The sequence below is a fragment of the Phasianus colchicus genome, chromosome 3 (assembly GCF_987193195.1).
Source record: "Phasianus colchicus chromosome 3, bPhaCol1.hap1.1, whole genome shotgun sequence".
NCBI classification, from domain to species: Eukaryota; Metazoa; Chordata; class Aves; order Galliformes; family Phasianidae; genus Phasianus; species Phasianus colchicus.
Window position 1 is genome coordinate 4,083,208 of NC_143438.1, and position 17,563 is coordinate 4,100,770.

Consider the following 17,563-nt stretch of genomic DNA (forward strand, 5'->3'; position numbering starts at 1 on the left):
TTCTTTTGCTAGGCTAAGTACTGCACTGAAAAACAACAGCAACAAAAGTATTCATTCTGAAATAGCAAATGGGTTTGTATCTGGCTTTTCATTGCTTTGAAGTTTGTGTAGACACTTAACACTGAAGAGTGAGTGTAGGGATCATATCAACTTGAGACAGCAGAACTTCAATATGCTTCACAAGAGTGTGAACGTCTTTATGAGGTACCAGTTAGCAAAAGAAGGCTCTGCAGGACATTTTTTTTCCCTTTAGAAACCATTACTAATGACACAGCTGATCTGGAATCAACCATTCAAAGCTGAGTATGGCAGCAGAAATGTAAGATCCTAACACCTTCCCATCTGAGCAGACTTTAGCTACTGTATTTCACATGCATAACTATTCCTTAACTTACAGGCAACAGAAATGCCACTGTTCCCTGCCTCGCTCCCTTTGTGGAGGCTGAGAACCTTAGCTGGGGTGAACAGTTGGAGCAGCTGTGGATACAGTCCTTACAAGTCCACCTGAGCTATCACAGCATCTTCCTCTACGTGGAATTGGACGGATTCCTTCCAAGCAGGCAGGAACAATTACAGCCATTACTGGCTTAGCATTACCACTTTCCTACTGACTCATGTTTGAATGACTGCACACCTTTACAGATCTGAGCTAGAAGCGTTTTCATTCTCAAACACATCCCTTTGGAAGCGCAGTACACTGAGTGCCATGAGGCACATGTCACTCACATCTGCACTGTCACTCACCTGCAGAAGTGCTGCACTTCACGCAGGGAGATGTGATGTGATACGCAGAGCACCATTCATTTTCTCAGAATTAATATTTAACAGAGAACAGTAGCAACTGACTAACATACAGCTCAAAGACTTCAAATTAGTCATCATCTTTAATGACTTGGTAAGAATGCCAGCTCAAAGAGCCGCTGCACACAGCAGGCCTGGGCTGGCACTTAACTGAAGAGCCCCACAGCTGTTCAGACTCTGCAAGCACTTTTAGAAGAAACTCAACTATTTCTATGATTCAGTAGAGCCATAACAAACGACCATAAGCTTTCTGTCTTAAAGCTACGCTGTGGTGCAGAGATAACACCCAGTTTTGCAGACTCTCAGCTGACTAGAATGAAGAATTGTGACTGAGTTTGCCCGAGATTTGCCAATAATAAATTTCAGCAATGATGTCAGAATTTGTGAAACTGTAAACACAAGGACAATGCACAGTTTCTACATAAACTCATACTCAAAAGAATGCCATTCACTTCAGAGACCCAACTGAAGAATCAGGCCCTTGCTATAAACAGGAAAAATGTCTGTAAACTTGGCTGGTACGGTTAATTTTGAAATGCTTCTTACTTCATAATGCATAAGGTCAGATGACAGATGATTTTAAATTTTCCTCAATTTTGAATATTAAAATAAGACAGAGCTCGAAGTTCTAAATTAGTCTCATAAGCGACTTAATCTGTGCTAATTGGTTTTAAATGGTTCAATAATGCCTTCTTAGGCTCCGGACTTGTGTCATTATGTCATCTAATTTAATATGAAGTTCTAAGAACTGCACGTTGGCAGCAGACCCAGCTATAAATCAAAGCTACCTCCAATTCTTACTCAGAGAGACCAGGGTTATGACATCATACCAGGGCACCGGGCTGAAGACAATGGCCCTCTGTTTGGGTCTGAATGTGAGAAAAATATTTCAGCCAGTTCTACAAGCCCGTGTTTAAATGAAAGGCTTTTCTAGCAGGTAAAATGTTCATATATCAAGCCTTGAAGAAAAATAATAAATCATGGACATTCAGTAAAGGGAGTCAGAAAGTGCTTGAATATAAATTACATATATTTTTGACAATTCTAACAGGCCCATTTGCTTTTACACTTTGGCAGTCCAGATGGGTTTTTAAATTTTTTTGGGGGGTGCTATTAAAATATGCGAACTGAGAAAATATAACCATATAAATTAAACAGATGTTTGTCCCGCTTAACGTTAAACTAACAAATCCTCATTTCCATGTAGTATTATCAATGCAGGCATTTATGGCTCTATACCACATTTGATTTGCCCTCAGTTTGATTGAATGTATCAAACAGAATAGCCACTTTTCAAGCTGCAGACTGTGATTATCTCTAAAGGTAAGGATTTTGGTCAGCATATGAAAATCAGAACATTGCTTTTTTCATCATGCATGTCTTCAAATTCTGGAATAAATATCTCATGATTGCTAAGAATCTGGGACAAGACTTCAAAAGAGCATCAAGGAATTAGACGGTCCAAATCTCCACTATTGAGCTGAGATCTGAACTGCCATTTTTGCCCCCACAAACTTCCTTTGTAAGTCAGTTTTGATGGAGGCAGTATGTCCTCTTGACTAAGAAGCAGCCGTTCCCTCACAAGAAGCTGCTTCAGGTAACACAAATGCTACTGTTCCTCTGCTACTGGCTGACTGAAGGCGTGCATATCTCCATGTGCATCTTAAACGCTCTGGATTTGTGCAAGACAAAATCCTGGCAGTTGTGGCAACGTTGGCATAAGTGGAGAAAGGACCTCGCTCCATGTTCTGACTCTGGGCTGGTGCTGGGGAGAGGCAGTGGGCTGGCTACCTCAGAAACTATAATCTCATTGTTCTGTAGCATCAGAGCAGCAGTAGGCCAGCAGAGCCTGCCAGCCTGTCTGCAGCCCTGGCAATCTCAGTGATGGAGGACTGGACATTCAGGCCCAGAGATCTTCTGGGACAGCCCCTGTGAGGGTCTTTGCAGATACTGTCTGTGAACTGGATGTATTTCCCTAGGCATCAATTCAACCAAAATGTTTTTTAAAGGTCAAGCTAGTATGAGACCTTTGTTTTTTAGTTAATAAAGCCAGTGCATAGTGTGTCAGAAACAAAGGGACCTGTAGGCAGGACGTGTGCATCTGCAGGTTTTTTCTATGTAAGTATCTGAATTCACTCACCCTTCCCTGATCGTATGTTAACAAAGCATCCCACAGACCTTCACTGAGCTACCACACACTGATCACACAAGTGTGGCCTCATTCCCTGCGTGTGGTTGCAGGGATGGAGCTATAAAAGGTCTCATGGGTGAGATCTCCTGGGCATTTTATCTCTGTGCTACTCTGGGAGCATGTTCTGCCTCTCCAGAAGAGCATTGGCCAAGCCACACTACTGCTCTTCCTGCTTGAAATACATGAGCTGGATGTCCTGTCTTACTTTGCCTAGACAAAATGGGGTTTTCAGCGAGGCCAAATTAAAGATTTTAAAAACTTTACCATCAAAAAAGCACAAATATATATCACTATACCTAGCACAGGGAAGTTTATAAAATTATCTGAAGGAAATGTTGTGAGAAATAAGGAAATCTTTTCTTCGTACGTGTAGTTCATTTAATCTTCTACATTATCTGACAGAAAGATGCACAAGTGGCACACGGGGAAGCACTGAGCTCTCACACTGGCTCAGCCTGCCAGTGCCCGCTGTACCACCTGCTGCTACCTTGCCCTACACCAAAATGTGGGTTGCAGAGTGTAGCTGCTCAGCACCAGTGCTGTGCATCCAGCCAGCCCTGCTGCATGCAAGAACCAACCCCGCTGCTGCAGGGCAAGCCAGCTCAGCAGTGAAGAGAGCAGGCAGGCTGGTGAGTGAACCACAGGGCTGTGGGAGCACAGAGGGGTGAGGTGTGAGGTGATGCTGCTCTGGAATGCTTCTCCCATTGTGTTCCCAGCCACACAGCGCTGCTCTCAGTCTCACTGGCCAGCTGTAGGGAGGGAGCATGGCTCTGCAGACTGACAAGCTTTTCTGCTGCTTACTGGGAAAACTGCCTCTAACAGATCTGCCTGTCCTCTTTGGTTTTACGTGTATATGTTTTTATGTGAACAAATGCATATGTATAATTTCGTACAGCAATAGCATCCAGGTAGATGGGAGCCTTGTGCATCGAAGTCTGCCTATAAACTTGGACAGTGCCATTATCTGATTAGAAAGTGCTTTCCTGGTAACTCAATTACGAAATGCTTTTCAACAGCTGTTAAACTATTAGGCTGTTCAATGCATATTTATGAAACAGAAGATTTTACACGGTTGCTTGGTGTATACACTGTAAACCAAAGTGGGAGGGGGGGAAGGTAGGTAGAGGGCAGTTGATTCTTATGTTAGCACAAAAGACAAGTAATGCATTAGATTTCTTTCAAGAGGAAAGGGAAATATTCTTATTCCTTTTCTATTTTTTTTATTAAACCCAAAATGATGAAAAGGAGAAATCAAGTAAAATTATCTTTTCTTCCTCTAAAGAAAATGCAAGACCTGTGAAAGAAGTTACAACTTTACTTGCTACTTCTTTTTTAAAGGCAAAGTACTGCTGTTCTTGAATCTCTTTGGACTCCTTGCCTGTATGAAGCTGCTGCAGTTGAAATACTATGGCCTGACCTGTTGGGATGCTGCTTTAAAACCAGGATTTTAATACAGCTGCCCGATTGAATTAGATTTCTCTTTTAGATACAAGATGAGATTTCTCAAGATTGTAACTATGGCAAATATTCCTCTCTGATGCAGGGTGAAGATGATTCAGATTAATGAGTGAAAACTAACACCAGAGCTTCTTCCTGCAGTATTCCTGCTGACAGGAGTCTCAGCTCTCCCGTGTTGTGCCCACATGGGCTGCCCTACTGCTGTTCCTCCAGCATGATACTTGGCCCCATGGAACACCTTAAGCTGGAGCTTTTACGTTACACACCTTGTCTGAATATAAGGAGACTTATATGTCATTTCTGCAAGGCACATTAAAATTCACTGGAGCGAAATCTTTTCAGCTTGACAACATGGCATGGCATTACACCACCAGCGCTGGCATTGCTTCTGCTCTCCTGACAAGGAGATGAGGCAGGGAGGGTGGGGGGGCTGTGGGGCACAACAAGGCATTTCAACAACTCCAGTCCCCTAGCAATTGTGTGGGAGGCACTGTGGGGACAGGCTGGCAGGAGGGCATCCTCACTGCCCAAATTCTGGTTAACTGGCTCACAGAACTCACTTTGTATACTATAAATGTTTCTGTGCTTCCAGGCCTCTCCTCAGCTCTCGCAGCATTTAGGGGCCCAGCAGTGAGGGGCCTGAAGGACTTCTGTCCTGCTCAGCGTTTCTCCCCCAGACCATGCTGTGCAGCCTGGTCAGAGGACTGGCTCTTGCCCCATGTGCTGCATTCTTGCTCTCTTGGAGAGTAGTTTGGGCCTGGCTGACCTCAGCCACCTTGGCTCTGGAACGCTCTTTGTTTTCATGCAGTCCCTCCCACAGCTGGCAAAACACATTGTTCCCATGTATTTCACCTACAGCAACAGTGTATCCCCTTTAGGATCAATCACTGGGCTAGATTAATTATGATGATCAGCCACTTGAGGAGAACAAAAATAGCCATCTCTGGTAATCCAGCCCATGTAATTCTAAACCTAATTCTCCCTTACACCAGTTTTACCTTTTGGCTTTTAAGCTAATTGGAAGATCCTAAAGCCTGCTGATGTGTACACGTAAAATCGCTGGGAAGTAAGGGAGGGATCCCTTAAAATACTCCTGCAGAGGGATTTGGCAATCAGAACAATGAATGAGAACGATGGGGAATATTTGAAAAGGGGGGGGGTCCTGCCTGAGGACAACCTTATGTGCTGGAACTTAACTATTCTGAGTGATTGTTTCGGTTGTGACAAAGTCTAATGGTCAGACATACTCAATGGCACCTATATAGAGCGTGTCCACCCCCTGCCATTATCAGGGGCATCACAGCAGGTAGCGCTCCTTCTCGGTCTTCCCCAGAGAGGCAAAATTCATCTCTAATCAAGGATCGAGATGACTGCATCTGCAGGTCAGATGCACCTGGCTGGGCTCTGCCTGGCGGTCAGGACAGACAATCACCCAGACAAAGCATGCGCAGCTCCTAAACGAGCAACTGGAGGAGAAGTATTTGACAGAGTAATGCTGGAGTGAATGAGGGGAACGCAAATGTCTCTCCTCTGCTGCCACCATGGACCTGGCTCTGCTGCTGGAATGAAGTAGCAAGGCTGATGGGCCTGGTGATGATGAATGTAGCTATCCTCTTAAATGGAAACAGGACTCTGACAAAATCTTGCCTGCTTTTTGTTTCTCTGTTAAATGTCAAAAGTAGCAATCAGTCACCTAGCAGCCAAAATGAAATAAACTTAACAGCACATACTGTAAAAATGAGCAACCATGATTCATATTTTCACCTTAAAAAAAAATTAAAAATAAATCCCTCGTGGCCAACCCCCCCCTTCCCTTCCTGCTCTGCGCAGGCTTTGCAGTGATCCAGCTGTTCCCTGGGCTCAACAAAAGGACTTGCAGCAGGTCCAGGGCTTCAGGCCTGACTCTGCTGCACTCGCTTGTCCCGTGCAGATCCAAAGCAGGTCTGCGTGTGATCTGCACCTCCTCACTTCCACGCCTCCTTTCATGCTCCTCACTTTCACCTTCTCGCTTTCATGCTCCAGCCAGTCTGGCTAAAAGGTGCTAGGAAGGGTCTGTGCCTGTGCTGCTCAGGGTTCTCAATGGTGGGCATCCACTCCTCCCCACTGTGCTCTGGAGTTCACTTGGCTCCATGAGACCCACGCCTTGGTCAGCAGCATTGCTCCTTTTCTTCCCACTCCTCTCCTCATGCTTTTTTCTGCCTCACTGCCTAACTGCAGCACAGAAGCATTCCTCCTTGCAGTGGCTGTCACACATCATGCAGCTTGTGATCCTTTCACAACCCAGCCCTGCTTCCCCTTCCTTCCCCAGCCATCCCCTTCTTATGGCATTTTTGTAGACATCGCTAGGTAAATAATTTTGCCAGCTTTGACATGATCGTTGAGCAAATATTCAGAGCTGAGAGGTGTCGGCAAACGATCACTAAAAAGTGTGCTGTCACATTAGAGCAGCAATGCTTTGCATCCTCATTTTATTGTTTTCTGCTAATGTGACCAACATGGTGTTGTCACTTAGAAAGTGAGCTGTGGGCGGAAGAAGTGAGGTTAAACAGAGGCACATCTGCTAAATGTAATCACTAGAAAACTGCTGAATATACTCATCTATAGCACACTCAAGAGATAATTTTAGAGCCGAGGCAGGAAGTTAGTAAGATGCTGACAAAAATGTGCAGTGGGCACCGTTCACCATTTTCAGAAGCACACTAAGAACTTTCTTCGCTTTCCCACTGCTGGGTGGCAAACAATAACAAGGCACATTCAGTCACCACAAGCAGGCTCTTGGCACAGCCCAGCACACATGCATCCAGAGAACCTCTGCTCCTACCAAGCCCCTAGACTAAGCAGCCAGACTTTCATACGTAAGATTCCACCCCAGCTTATGGAGCTGCCGGCACAGAAGTAAAGAAGTTTCAGAAAAGCTAGTTGTAAAAGTGAAGGCTGTGCTCTTGAAAATCTGGCCCTACAGATGGCAAAATACATATCAAAGTAAAAACTGCAAGCAAAGCAACACCATTGTAATAAATACTAGAAGTAGTGGATTGATTTTTTTTAATAATGATTTGAAAATTAAGAAGCCTGACAGAAACAGAAACTGGAAATGCTTTATCATCTACACTTCGCAAAAGCTAATTTTTCATTCCAGTGAACAAAACACATCAACTTTCTTTTTTTTCCCATGTATTAAGTATTTCCTGGACAAACTAGCCTGTATTTGCTTTGTCAAATACCATCACTATCTGTCTGAATAAAATACAAAGGAAACTGTTCTATGTTCATCCTCTTTGTAGTATCCGTATAGTATTTGTCAGATAACAGAATCATAGAAAGCATTAGCATCTATCTGCAAAAAATAAGGTTTTGAATAAGTTTCCTCTGTTTTGATGTACCTACTTAAAAGATATCTGAAAAAAAAAAAAAAAACAACCAAAAACCAACAGAGATTCAACTCTTATCATTCAGTGAATTATTTAAAATCTTCTGCAGTCTTGCATCTGTGCTGGAGAACTCCTTCAGCTTTCTTAGCAGATGAAAGCACAGGATTTTGAACCACAGCATACATATCAGATTGTGTGCTTCTTCATCTTCTGGTTATACTTCAAATGCTACCACTTAAGTCTAGTGATTTCAGAAGAATATTCCTCCTGTTTGAGAGGCATATATATGCCATTAGCACGATCAATTCACATAATAAAAATGATACAGTCATAAACATGAAGGAAAAAACAGCATTTTTCTAGAAGTTCAATAATGGCATTCTGAAATGTTCTGCTGTGCATAGTAGAGTCAACAGAACACAGAGCTACAGCACTGGAGGGATTCTAAGGCAGAATATCCAAGTATCTGTACTTCATGCTTTGTACAGGTTTCTGACTGCAGTGCCTGGTACTCAGCCTTGCTCCTCGTATTCTAATGGGATGAGGCAGTGCAAGACATATTAGTACTTACCACGTGGGCTGTGGGGATTCACCTGTGCCAGAATGGTAAGGAAACAACCTTTATTTCTGTGCCAGGCATGCCTGGGGAGTGCTCTGGAGAACATAAAGCTTGCAGGCTCCAGGACAAAACTGATACGCAATTGCTCTGTGATGCGTGATTGTGAAACACTACTAAAAAAATGAGACTGCAGCCATTTATGTACAATACAGGCACACAGAGGATCGGGGATAGTTCAAATTCAGCAGAACTGGACCCGTAATTCAAAATTTCAATTAAAAGTGGATTACAAGTACTCGGGTTTACAGTCTGTCCCCAACCAAAGACTTAAGCTGGCCCCTTCCCCAGACCTAGTCTCTTACTTTTGAAGCCTCTACTATGTTTTATTTTGCTTTTGAAACTTTTCATTTATGGAACAGTAAGATTTTCATTTATGGAATATTTCTTTTCTCTGAGGCAGGAACTTGTTTTCACCAAGTAAGCTCCTGACCTACAAAACATTTGAGTGCAGTCCTGCCGTATCTCCGCAGCACAGGAGAAGCCTTACGGCAGTGAAACCGTAACAATCTGCTGCCTGCGTGTCACAGAGCTGTACTCCAAGGAGACACTCCAGGACCATCCACTGGGGGTAGGATGAGTGACGTCACATGTCCCTGGATCCACTGGCTGTTTTCTCCTAGGGAATGAGGAGAAACAGGAGCTACAGGAAAGCAAGACTATCACTCTGCATTCTGGGTGGCAGCCACACGGTGAGTCCCTAGCTCTTCACATGTGTTCATTCAGTTGCAACTGTCTGCACTTGCACAAAGCCACTCCAGGAGTGTGGCACAATATCTGGCCTATATGCATCCACACACAGTATTTTGCTTTGGCACAGTTCAATTGGGCTGTAAAATATATCTAATGTGTATCATGCAGTTTTGACAAAATCCCCAGTACAGGAAAACGTGCAGAATTATGGCAGGCAATTAAATGTTAGCACTTTGACTAAAGCACCAAATGAGAAGCTTACAGGAGAACATCTATGTGCTTAAAATCACATTTTATACTTGATGATCCACTTTCACATTTGCTTGTCAAAAAACTACATCACCTATATTTGTGGAATTTATTTAAATAAAAGTCAGAGTGTTACCTGGACAAAAATACTGCTTATTTCTCTTCATTTTTTGTACCCAGATCACACAGTGGTGGTTGACTCAAACATCTTTCTCCTAATGAGCAGAACTTTGTTTCTTTTATAATGCCTTGAAACTTTAAAATGATACAGTAACTGGAATCAAATAAAGCAGAATATCCTAAAAATCACTGCTAAAAGCACAGCAACTCAAGAGGCTCATTTAGTCATTGTGACTGATTCCTGAATATGCAGTCAAGCTGATCGCATCTATCTTTAAATGGCATAATAGAAACAATTACTATCAACACAGGGCAAAACCAGTTATAATACAGCTAAATAAATAAACATTTATTTATTTATTCTGATGATTACATTCAGTCTTACCACTGTTACGAGAGTTTGTAAAGAATGTAAGATATTTTTCAACTACTTATGTGCACGTATGCATATATGGAAAGAGAATGCCAGTGTCAGTGGGGAACCGAAGAGGAACAGGGAAAGTTAAATTTGCTATTCAATATTAGCTTCCCTTTCCCCTGCTCCGGCTTTATATTTGTTCCTTCAGGTTTCTCTGCACTGAAATGAAAAGATTTCACAGGAATTCAAATCAGTACAGCAGGCTAAATATGACTCCCCATGTTTTCAATAATTACCATAACTAAAGATGTCCGTAGAATAAAGCCTAGGCTGGGTCTCTGTTGCCTATTACTAGGTAGCTATTCCCATCACTTCACATGAGATGAACTATTAAATGTTGTTTATTGGTGATACCATAAACCAACTCTAATAGACAATACTATTCCCATGATTTAGAATAAAATGTTTTAAAAAGTCCTCTGTAAATGCTGGAGAGGAAAGATGCTGCTTAATAAGCAGCAACTTTCAGAGTATCATAGAATCATACACTTGTTTGAGTTAGAAGGGACCTTTAAAGGCCATCTAGACCAATTCCTCTGCAATGAACAAGGCATCCACTGCTAGATCAGCTTGCTCAGAGCCTGGTCCAGCCTGATCTCGAATGTCTCCAGGGACCAGACATTCACCACCTCTGTGGACAACCTATGCCAGTGCTTCACCACCCTTGTTGTAAAATAACTTATTTGTTATATCCAGTCTAAATCTCCCTTCTTCTATTTTGAAACCATTTTCTCTTCTCTATCACAACAGGCCCTGCCACAGATTTTGTGCCCTTCTTTCTTATAGCCCCCCTTAGATCAAAAGGCTGCTTTTAGTTCTCCCCAGAGCCTTCTCCAGGCAGAACAGCCCCAGTTCTGTCAGCCTGTCCTCACAGGGCAGATGTTCCATCCCTTGGCTCACTTTTGGGCCCTACTCTGAACGCATTCCAACAGGTCTATGTCTCTCCTGTACTGATAACTCCACATGTGGACACCAAACTCCAGGTGAGGCCTCACCAGCACAGAGTAGAGGAGCAGGATCACCTCCCTCGACCTGCTGCTCACACATCTTTTAATGCAGCCCAGGGTATGGTTGGCTTCCTGGGCTGCGAGGGCACACTGCTGGCTCATGTCCAGCTTGCCATCCACCAGTACTCACAAATCATTTTCAGCGGGTCTGTGCTCATCTCTTTTGTCCCCATTTTTTTGGTAGTGGGGGTCGATCCAGGTGCAGAGCTTGCACTTGGATTTGTTGAACCTCATGAGGTTCTCCTGAGCCCGCTACTCAAACCTGTCTGGGACTCTCTAGATGGCATCCTGTCCCTTGTGAATGACATGCTGATGGCTGGACTTGATGATCTTTTAGGTCTTTTCCAAGTGAGAAGCTTCTATGTATTTGAAATACTTATGATGGTAACCCGGGTAGCATCACAGTGCCTTTTGGCCTTTACAACAGATTTTAGTTGTTGAAAAGTGCCGTGCAAGAGAATAACAACTCTTTTCAACTTAAGAAATGAGAAGTCTTTAAATATACACAGATGTACCCACTGAGGATGAAATTTGCATAAGTAGGCTGATTCGGTGAAGCATAACTACTCAGCACGTATGCAATAAGCAGTCAGTTGCTCATGTCAGGTTTCTTGTATTCTTATTTTAAAGTCCCGATAAAAGTCTGGAGTGTATGAAAACTAACCAAATGAAATTCCAAATATGCATTTCATGGGATTTCATCTGCAAAAAGTTGGCAGGTCTCTTCAAGCCACGTGGCATGACCTAAGGATTGTTTTGTGGGAATTACCCTGACAGAGACTATTTTCATCGTACAGTCTACAAAAAGCAAAAACCTAATCATTTTTCTCACTCCGCTTACTTCCAGAACAACAAAAACAAAACCATCACCCTTTCCCCCCCAAAAGTGCTCTCAGATAAGAATCATTTCAGATTAAAAGAAATAACCTAAATTTGCTCTAATACAAGCCTACTTAGAATTCAGCTAGCATGAATATTTTATTCTCACTTGGTAGTTACCAACAAAATCTTCCAAAAATAAATTGGCATACTTGTTTCTAAGCATTTCTGCACGAAGCATTTATACTGAGCACTCTGATCTCCTTACACACTACATTTTTAATTGCTGCCCAAGGGTGGGACCAATGTGTAGCACTACTTCTACCCTGAGAGAGTCAGCTATGTAAAGGATGACTTGATGAGGAATCCCCACACCACCTCCAGCTGAGCCCAACACACTATAATGGTGTGATGCAAATTCAGATTTAGTACTCAAATCCAATGTACCATCTGGGGCCAGAAGTCAGACTGAGGGGTGTCAGCATCCCAGCAGAGAACTCAACAGGTTCACAATTTGTGGGTACACACGTCAGTTTGTGCAGGAGTTTGTTAGCTCCAAAAAGCAGAAGATTCCTTGTTTCAACATGTCTCTGCCACCAATGCAAAATAAAATAATCTGCAGAGGCCTCTTGGGCAGGCAGTAGAGAGAAAGGCAACTCCTGTGGTCTCTTCCTCACTCTTAATGTCAGTTATGCCTGCAAGTTACTCAGGATACTAAAGAATTATCAATGCCATGTATTTCTCTAAGCAACCGTTGTTATCTCTTATTTTTACTATTAGATAATAAGGAACATATTTTATTACCATTAGCAGGAAGATAGGTGAAAAGCTGGTACTGGCTTCTCTTTCTCTTTCCATTGCAGACATAGAAGTTGACCTGAACAGGGCTGGTAATTCTCTGATTGCGGAAAGGTGGTATCTCAACCACCAATGAATTCTGCAAATACAAATAAATCAGAAAGTCAGGGCATGACTAAGGCAGACAAACTGTACAATAATATTTATATGTTAACTCTGAGAAGACTGGTCTCCCAAGGAGAACTGCACTCTCCCCATGGAACTGGTGGGTTTCATGCACAGGGATTGCCTCCTGCTGCCTACAGTGTCCTTTGTGCAGACAATTGCTACAAGCTCCTTCCAGCTCTGAGCCATCCAGCATAAGCACCCAGCACTGGTGGGCAGGACAGGCACCCTTGATGTGGGGGTGAGATGCTGTGAAGGACTTGGCTTTAGACTGGTCTGCACAGCTAAGGGGGCACATTTAACAGCATGCTAGTTTTCAGAAGTCCTGGGGCTTTCCTCTGCCTCTCTATCCAGGGCTGTCGAGTTTGTGAAGGACATTGCAGTGGATGAGACACAGGCTGACCAGGTTCCTGTTATGATGCATTTACCATACACAGATTAGCACAGGAGGTCACCTGGGACATCTGCATACACAGACAGCAGTGGCATACTTCTGGAGGAGGGCTGAGAAGAGCCTCACAGGTGAGATCAAGCAGTTCAAAATCAGTAGAACAAAACATGACCCAAACAAAAGGATTTTATAATTGGAAAATTCAATATTAGTATGGCTCAGGTCTTTACAGGTTCACTAGCCATCAGCTCTTTCCTTTACACAAAAATTTGGGCTCAAAATCAAGCTATGGTCTCTAATGTGGCAGTAGAAAGAACAGCTTCTCAGCTGGCACGACAGGCTGTCCTTAGTATATCCTGCTCCAATATAACTTCCTTTGAAAGGAGAATTAGGACAGGGATACAATTATTCTTGTAAATATACTTGTAAATATACAAGTATTTACATTTTTCAAAATGAAATGTATTTGGTGCTTTTTTAACTAACACCTCGGGAAGTTTTAAGCATGCTAATTTCTGTGGATGGGAGATCTTTCAAGAACATCTCGTTCTACAGCAAGGAGCTCTGAAAATCATGCAGATGGTCTTCCACTGTCATAAAACAAGTGCTCCAGCATGGGACTGGTGAGACTTGGCTGCTAGGGCATCAGCTTCCACAAATGCACAGCATAATCTGCTGTGATCGTCAAAACCTCTCTGGCACTTTGATGGAATAAAAGGGAATGGTAATCTTAACATTTGGCCTGCTTTCAGATGAGGTCTTTCAAATGTGTGCCTGCCTGTCTCCAGTAGGTTCACAGCTAACAAACTATAGCATATTGCTACAGAAGAAAAATAGTTGCCATATTTCCCATTTATAGTCATGGCTGAATGAGCCACAGTTCTCCAACCCTGGGTTTGATCTCCTGTGAGAGGACTCAGATTTCGTCTGCTGAAGGTATAGGAAAGCCAGGGAAAATGATCAGAAATTGTTTTGGGAGCAGAGAGGAGAACCAACCCAGCAAGACAGAAGATGAGCAGACAGGGCTGGCCCATCCTGGGCAATGAAAAAATATTTTCCAAATGGTCTGTTCTACTTTTGGGACAGCTTCCAATAAAGGCTTTTTACTCTATGCTCCCATTAAAGAAAGATTTCCAGAAGGGGAGGCCCAAGTACTTGTTCTGTTTCAGGGGGGAGACACACTGCCAAAGCCTTGGAAATCCCTCTTTAGTAACAGTGCTAGAGAAGGCAATATATGTTTTTCATCTTGATGTTAAAATATTTAAGGCAGACTTACTGGCTTGCACATTTCTTTGTCAGTTTTGGCTTCCATTTCCCACACATGGTGACCATCTAAAAGACAAAAGAAAAAAAGATATCTACTTCTGTCCTTTTTTCTTCTCCCAAGCCTAAAAAAGAAGGACTTTTCAAAAGATCTCTTTGATGGAAGGGGCATGGCATATATGAAAAACAGCTCTCAGAATACATATCCCAAGCTTTGCCCAACCAGGAAGCCATCTGAGTAACCCGCTACAGAAGCCCATTTAGCATTCTCTTAGGAGCGTACCATAATCTACAGTACAGCGTACTGTGATGTGGGAAAGCCACTGGGATGTTGTTCTGTCACTAATTTGAACAGCATGTGGAACTCTTCTGCAAGTTAGTTTCCCAAACATTTCAGCAAAAATACTGCTACCTGTAAGTTCTTTTGATCACTGTCTATGCAGTCAGTCGTGTTCAACATTGATATTAAACAAAACAAAAATATAACATTAAGAAAGCTCCTCAGCCATCCAGTATTTCAATTTTATTATAATCCTAGTCTGGCTTGACATATTTTTGCTGCTTGGAACAAACAGCAAGGCAATGCTGTTTGGAGATGTAGCTTCTATGCAACATCTAGGTCCTGAAGAGGTCCACCCTATAGTTTGCCATAGCTGTTTTGAGTGGTGTGTTGGGTACTCTTAATTCAATGCATTCATATTTTCAAGCAAAAATGAATTTAAGCCACAACTATCAGTTTCTACTGAGTACCTGCCTCTTGGAATAAATTGGTTTCGTCTGGTCTCTTTTTCTGTGCTTGACACAGAAGTACTTGGTTATTTCCTTCTCCCTTGTGGCTTCAAGATGCAACGGAGAAATTTGAAACAAACAAACAAACAAACAAACAAACATGTAGGGTTTCCACTCTGCAAGCCTAGAAAAAAGACGTGTACGAAAGGCCACAAGCAGACTGAGTTCAGCAGGAGGGACACATGCAGCTTAATGAGTCCCACCACTGTCAGATGTCACTGGACTCGGTGGAAAATCAGACTTTATGTTATCTCTTCTGTGTATTTACTGCAGCATCAGGACATACAAATGCAAACATTAGCTATTTTGAACTTCATCACATAGATGTGCGCCTGCCTTAGAAAAGCAGCTCTCAGCAAGGTGAATGCACTTTCTCTTTTCTCTTCACTTTCATGGCCAGGATGGAGGTGACGCATTTAGAACTGTCTGATTTATTACAAATGTCTGTAAATAGTATTTTTGTGTACAGCTGTCCTACTGTGAAAGGAATGTTGCTGAGGAACTAGCACTGGCGATTGTTTTCACATCCAAAACCAATTCTTTTCAACGTACGGAAAGAAGTGCAACATGAAAGCTGCAACACAAATAGCACAGTGGATTTGGCAGGTATTTCTGTAGGAAACAATTAGCAGATCTACCCTTCGTTTCTTCCTACATTTTAAACCACGACACTGGAAAAGGAATCCCTTTAATCGGCACTGCCACGTTTGGGTTGGGAAGAGAAGGCTCAGCCAAACCATGCTCAAATCTCCTTAGCAAAGGCTTCAGGAGTGCCAGCACTGAAGCAGAGTTCTCTGGAAGACGGGTGATCGCTTCACAATTTATCCAACAGATGCTTCCCCCAAGCTGTCAGTAAAAAAAACCTGACCAAGCCATGACATACCTGTCGGCTGGGAGCGGGCTCCTCCACCTCCCTCCCCCTCCTACAGAGAGCCTGCAGCCCCTCACTTCCTCCCCATCCAGTTAATCAATCAGTTGGAAAGGTGACACAACACGGGCACTTATCACATATTCTGCAAAGGCTAGGAACTTTGGCTATGTAAGGGTTTTTGTGTTGTTGTTTTTTGTTTTGTTGGTTTTTTTTTCTTAAATCTAAGGTGTCCAGACTAGTAGTTAATGTGTTCCATTTACCTTTGTAAATGTATTACATTACTTCAGTCTTCTTGCAGTGTTTAATTTCTGCTTTGAGAGACGAATGATCTGATTCAGGTTTCTGGTTTTTATTTCCTGCCAATACTTCAGTAAAATTCAAAATGACTCCAACTATCGCTAATCTTTCAATTACTTCATGCAGCAGTGCCTTTATGTGCTTTTGAAATTTTTATGATGACAAAGAGAGTTTGTTCAGAAATATTTTAAATGCTGTAAGCTAAACTATTAGGAAAATAAAAATCCAGAGCCGTGGTTTGTCTCTGGAAGCTAGTTAAGAACAATACCGTTTTTGCTCCAATAAATTCTCCTGAGACTGTGCAGATCATTGCTGCTTGACGACTGCAGGGAAGGTGAAAGAGAGAGAAGGAGTAGGGAATAGACAACTCATTAACAGTTAGTGACATTTCATTTAACGAAAACACACGGAGGAAAAATTGTTATGAAGCAGAGACTCAAAAAAAGGAAAAAAAAAAAAAAGACAATTCCTCATATTACGTCTGGTAAACCAAGAGGGAAATCTCAACGCCCACGGACTGGGATCAGCTCCAGGAGGGAAACCTTAGACCACTACGTCAACCTCTTACAGTAAACATGTTTTGCAGGTTTATATAGTTCATCTGAATTTTTTTTTTTTTTTTTAAAGAGAAATTAATAGTGGCTCTGGAACGGTTTGTGGGAGCTCAAAGCACCAGGAAAATCTGCCTCCACCAGAGAAAAGTGCGTTGCCTCCAGTGCCACATGTGCTGAGGACCCTCGGAGGCAGGCGGGATACCGTCTCCCATCAGTGTGCTTGAGGAGTGAGGACTGCTCAACCACAAAAGTTTCCATTGTACGCCTGCCACATCTGCAGCAGCCTGGTTCAGAGCCCAAGGCAACTCCCTCCTGGCTGCCGGCCAACCAAAGTACACCAGAGCAATTTATACCTTTCCAAAATGCAAATAATTCAAATTACAGACATAACACAAAGCTGAAGCAGACACATTTCAGGCATTCCCGTTAAAGTTTACTCTCTGGAATTACTGTACCCAAATGGGCAGTCGTTATATGGGGAAGGGGGAGGTAGAAGGAGGTAGGAGAGGAAGGAGAGGAGGAGGCAAGTAGGAAAAGAGAGAAGGGAGAAAAAGGCTTTTCCAAAGGTCTTATTTCATTCTCTCTCACTTTGCTATTTACTTTTACCAAGTAATAAGAAGTGTCTTCTCCAAACCAAATGTCTGGCTTTGTTTTGGTGTTTTAGGATTTATATTGCAATGTTTTCAACTGAA

The 17,563-nt window shown here is 42.7% G+C and overlaps 1 protein-coding gene and 1 long non-coding RNA gene across 11 annotated transcripts in view; one reads left to right on the top strand and one right to left on the bottom strand.

Moving 5' to 3' along the window:
- Window positions 1-17,563, bottom strand: part of NFATC1 (nuclear factor of activated T cells 1) — a 115,735-nt gene that overhangs the window by 34,911 nt on the left and 63,261 nt on the right. For 6 of the 9 annotated variants that reach the window (XM_090136845.1, XM_031609889.2, XM_031609864.2 and 3 more), the window contains exons 7-8: window positions 14,374-14,429; window positions 12,548-12,680 (exon numbers count right to left, since the gene is read on the bottom strand). In XM_090136845.1, the coding sequence (XP_089992971.1) occupies window positions 12,548-12,680; window positions 14,374-14,429 (189 nt within the window). Of the gene's footprint in view, window positions 1-7,480; window positions 9,057-12,547; window positions 12,681-14,373; window positions 14,430-17,563 lie in introns of those variants that run through there. The other 3 variants (XR_016464900.1, XR_016464899.1, XM_031609912.2) reach the window with 3 other exon arrangements.
- LOC149918376 (uncharacterized) lies at window positions 9,046-16,101 on the top strand. 2 transcript variants are annotated; one of them, XR_016464902.1, is made up of 3 exons: window positions 9,046-9,129; window positions 13,144-13,228; window positions 15,619-16,101. It is a non-coding gene; the product is annotated as an uncharacterized LOC149918376 (long non-coding RNA). The 2 variants fall into 2 exon arrangements; XR_016464901.1 differs by lacking the exon at window positions 15,619-16,101 and adding an exon at window positions 13,653-14,363.